Consider the following 2,964-nt stretch of genomic DNA (forward strand, 5'->3'; position numbering starts at 1 on the left):
ATATTCTCACTATTCTTATGGAATAAATTTTAGATATGAGACTTTGAAGATAAATGAAACACATGGAAGGATGAACAAAAAACTTCATTCATCAACAAACTCGACAATAATGTGTATTTACCTTTTCCGTAATATGTATAAAAAATCGTTTCTTGCACTTTCACCACTCTTTCACTAACATTTTTATCATCCTTATTGAAACAGGTCAAACGTCTAAAAATTTACTCTGTCGGTTGAAGTTCCACGGTGATAATAGATAAAACACAACTTTGGAAGGTGGTGAAAAGAGAAATGTATCTCAAAGGATGAAGAGGTTTTTATTTTATTCATGTAAAAATATTTTTACCCTAGAATATTTTTGAATACATTAATTTAACTTCTATTAATGGTTTATGTAAATAAAACAATATATATTTATTAAGTCAATTGTTTTCCTTTTTTACCAGAAATCCAAGTAATTCAGAAACAAGTCATAGTTGTTGTTCTACCATAAACTAAAACAAAGTATCTTTATTTCCCAAGTATACATTTATTTATGTCACAATAAACCATATTATATTCAAACTAGTCAAATATTTTGAATGTATTTCTTTGATGATATGACATTTCATCATTTATATATAGTTTTTTAAATCTCAAGAACGTATTGATAAAGGGTTGTACGAAGAATTGATTCAAATCTTTATAAGGTAAAAAAGACTATATTACACTACTTACTATTAATTTTATTATCTTTTTCTCTAAAAAAAATCTAACTTGAGAGTCTTACATTTTTTCCTTACTACGGAAAACAATTGTAGGAAAAAAGAAAATATTTCGAATAAAGATTTCAGACTCGACATTCCTCTTAAAAAACGTCATTGATGACACAGTATCAATAGTAATTTGCATGTTTCAATATAATTTTGAATATCTTTGTTTATCATTTTCAAAATGTAATAATATTATTTTTAATGCGATGTAAAATAGAAACCTCATAAAAATATACACATTTATTTTTCTTTGCTGTGCGCACTAAAAAAGTGTTCGTCTGAACGCTAATTTATATATAAAGGGAATACTTTATTATTAATTTTCATATAACTTTTAATTTTTATTATTAACTTTCACATGCAGTCATTTTTTAAAATTATATTTAACTATAAAATATAATTTATATTTTTATTGATACAGATTAAAAAACGGACAGACAACCGTCTCGTGTCTGTCTGAACGCTATTAGAGTTTAATGATAATCCATTATCACTTAACTAACACTTTAACACCTATAAAAGATTAAGAAAATCTTGAACCATAATCTACTCATAAAATTTGAAACTGGCAACGCTCTCTCTCTCTCTCTAAATATTTGAATAACGTTAATTCAATTCCAAATTCAAATCATCTATCAACAATGTCAACTGAAGTGAAACGCTCTGATCTTCATTCTCACTCCAAAAACGCTTCTCTCCCGTAAGTTCTTCAATTCTACATTGTCGTTAAATTTATCTTGTTGTTCTGTTTCCCATGCATGATGAAAGATTAACAATGTGATTAATTTAGAATTTAGGTTTCTTTTTCCGGTAATTTAAAGAATTCAATTAATGCATGTATGAATAATCGTCATTTGAAATTGAAACTTTAATTGCATACATGTGTTGATTTTGAGTTTTGATTGGAATCTTTGATTCAAAGTTGTGGCTTTTAAGGTAGATTAATTAAAATCATAATCACATGGATTAATTGGCTTTAAAAAGCGATTAATCTCACATGGATTAATTACGTTAAATCATCAGGGTTTCTTTCCGATCCCGTTTTGCATATGTTCTTTGAAGCCATTAAAAGTCAAATTTGGTCATGTTTTCTGTAACTTTCCTTGGTTTTCTGCAATTTCTCATGTTTTTTCTGCACTTTTTTATTACTTTTATTCTTAGTGGATCCACTAACTATGTATGTGACTTATGTTATTTTCAGAACTAGCAAAATGCAGAATATACCAAGTGAAAGCAAACCATTGAAAGAGTCAAAGAAAAAGGCTTCAGTTTCTTGTGCTCAAAATCAAGATGGAAAGAAAGTGTTAAAAGAAAACAAGTGCAAATTATCAAGCACAAAATCTAACATGTGTTTTTGTTCACCAACAACTCATGAAGGTTCATTCAGGTGTAGGCTTCACCGAATCAGTGCAGCTAAGAAATCATCAACTGAGAAAATCAATTTGAGATGTGTAAGGTTTGGTAGAGTTGGTTCTGCTGAATTTGGATCACATGATAGCTTAATCCAACTTTCTAAGTTGGGTTCTTAAGAAATTAGCTTATTTGGATTTCCATCATGTTGAGATTTTATTTTTGGGTTCATCTCAAACATGGAAAATTAGAAATAGTTAATGCGGATAGCTTTAATTTTATGTAAAGGGTTGGTTTGAATTGAACTTGTGCAGAAACTTTCTGTGAAATCTCTGCGTTTTCACTTTTATGGCTTTAGGTAGAAGTAGAATTTAATTAGATGATGAAATCTATTGAATGCAAATCGCTCAATTTTTTTTATAGAGTTATTTGAAGCTTTTGTTATTTTATTAAAGAGGTTATTATAAGCTTCTGCAAATTAGTTCTATAATAATGAATTCAATAAATATTCTGGAATCATGATATTTCTTTCATTTTTAACCGGTTTCTAAGTTGGTTTCAGTTGGTTATTATATGTTTCAAATTGACTTATTAATTTAATAAGTTTGGGAGAAAAGAAAGGAACTTATAATTATTTATTTATATTATGAAAATATTATAGACTCCTCCATTTTAAAATATCGATCTTATAAATTTTAACTTTAATATAATATTTTTTTTTATTAAGGTATCTTGTAACTTATACCAGTATCACCATTAATTTAATATTATTATTTTTCTATTATTAGTCATGGTGAATTCACCAATATATAAGAGGAATATCATAATGTTTTTTTTTAATGTTTTTATAGTTTATCATTTG

At 27.0% G+C, this 2,964-nt stretch overlaps 1 protein-coding gene across 1 annotated transcript; it reads left to right on the forward strand.

Annotated features, from left to right (window-relative positions):
* Window positions 1-1,321: 1,321 nt before the first annotated feature.
* Window positions 1,322-2,382, forward strand: LOC127121486 (uncharacterized). The gene is made up of 2 exons (XM_051051976.1): window positions 1,322-1,452; window positions 1,954-2,382. Exons 1-2 carry the CDS (start codon window positions 1,394-1,396, stop codon window positions 2,279-2,281), a joined length of 387 nt encoding a protein of 128 aa, XP_050907933.1. The 5' UTR covers window positions 1,322-1,393; the 3' UTR covers window positions 2,282-2,382.
* The last annotated feature ends 582 nt before the right edge of the window (window positions 2,383-2,964 follow it).

Source organism: Lathyrus oleraceus, chromosome 2 (genome assembly GCF_024323335.1).
Source record: "Lathyrus oleraceus cultivar Zhongwan6 chromosome 2, CAAS_Psat_ZW6_1.0, whole genome shotgun sequence".
In the NCBI taxonomy this organism is placed as follows: Eukaryota; Viridiplantae; Streptophyta; class Magnoliopsida; order Fabales; family Fabaceae; genus Lathyrus; species Lathyrus oleraceus.

Bases quoted from the DNA above. Each gene is read 5' to 3' on its own strand.
- LOC127121486 (XM_051051976.1), top strand. From the start codon at position 1,394: ATGTCAACTGAAGTGAAACGCTCTGATCTTCATTCTCACTCCAAAAAC. The intron at 1,453-1,953 runs GTAAGTTCTTCA...TGTTATTTTCAG, and splicing joins TCCAAAAACGCTTCTCTCCC to AACTAGCAAAATGCAGAATA.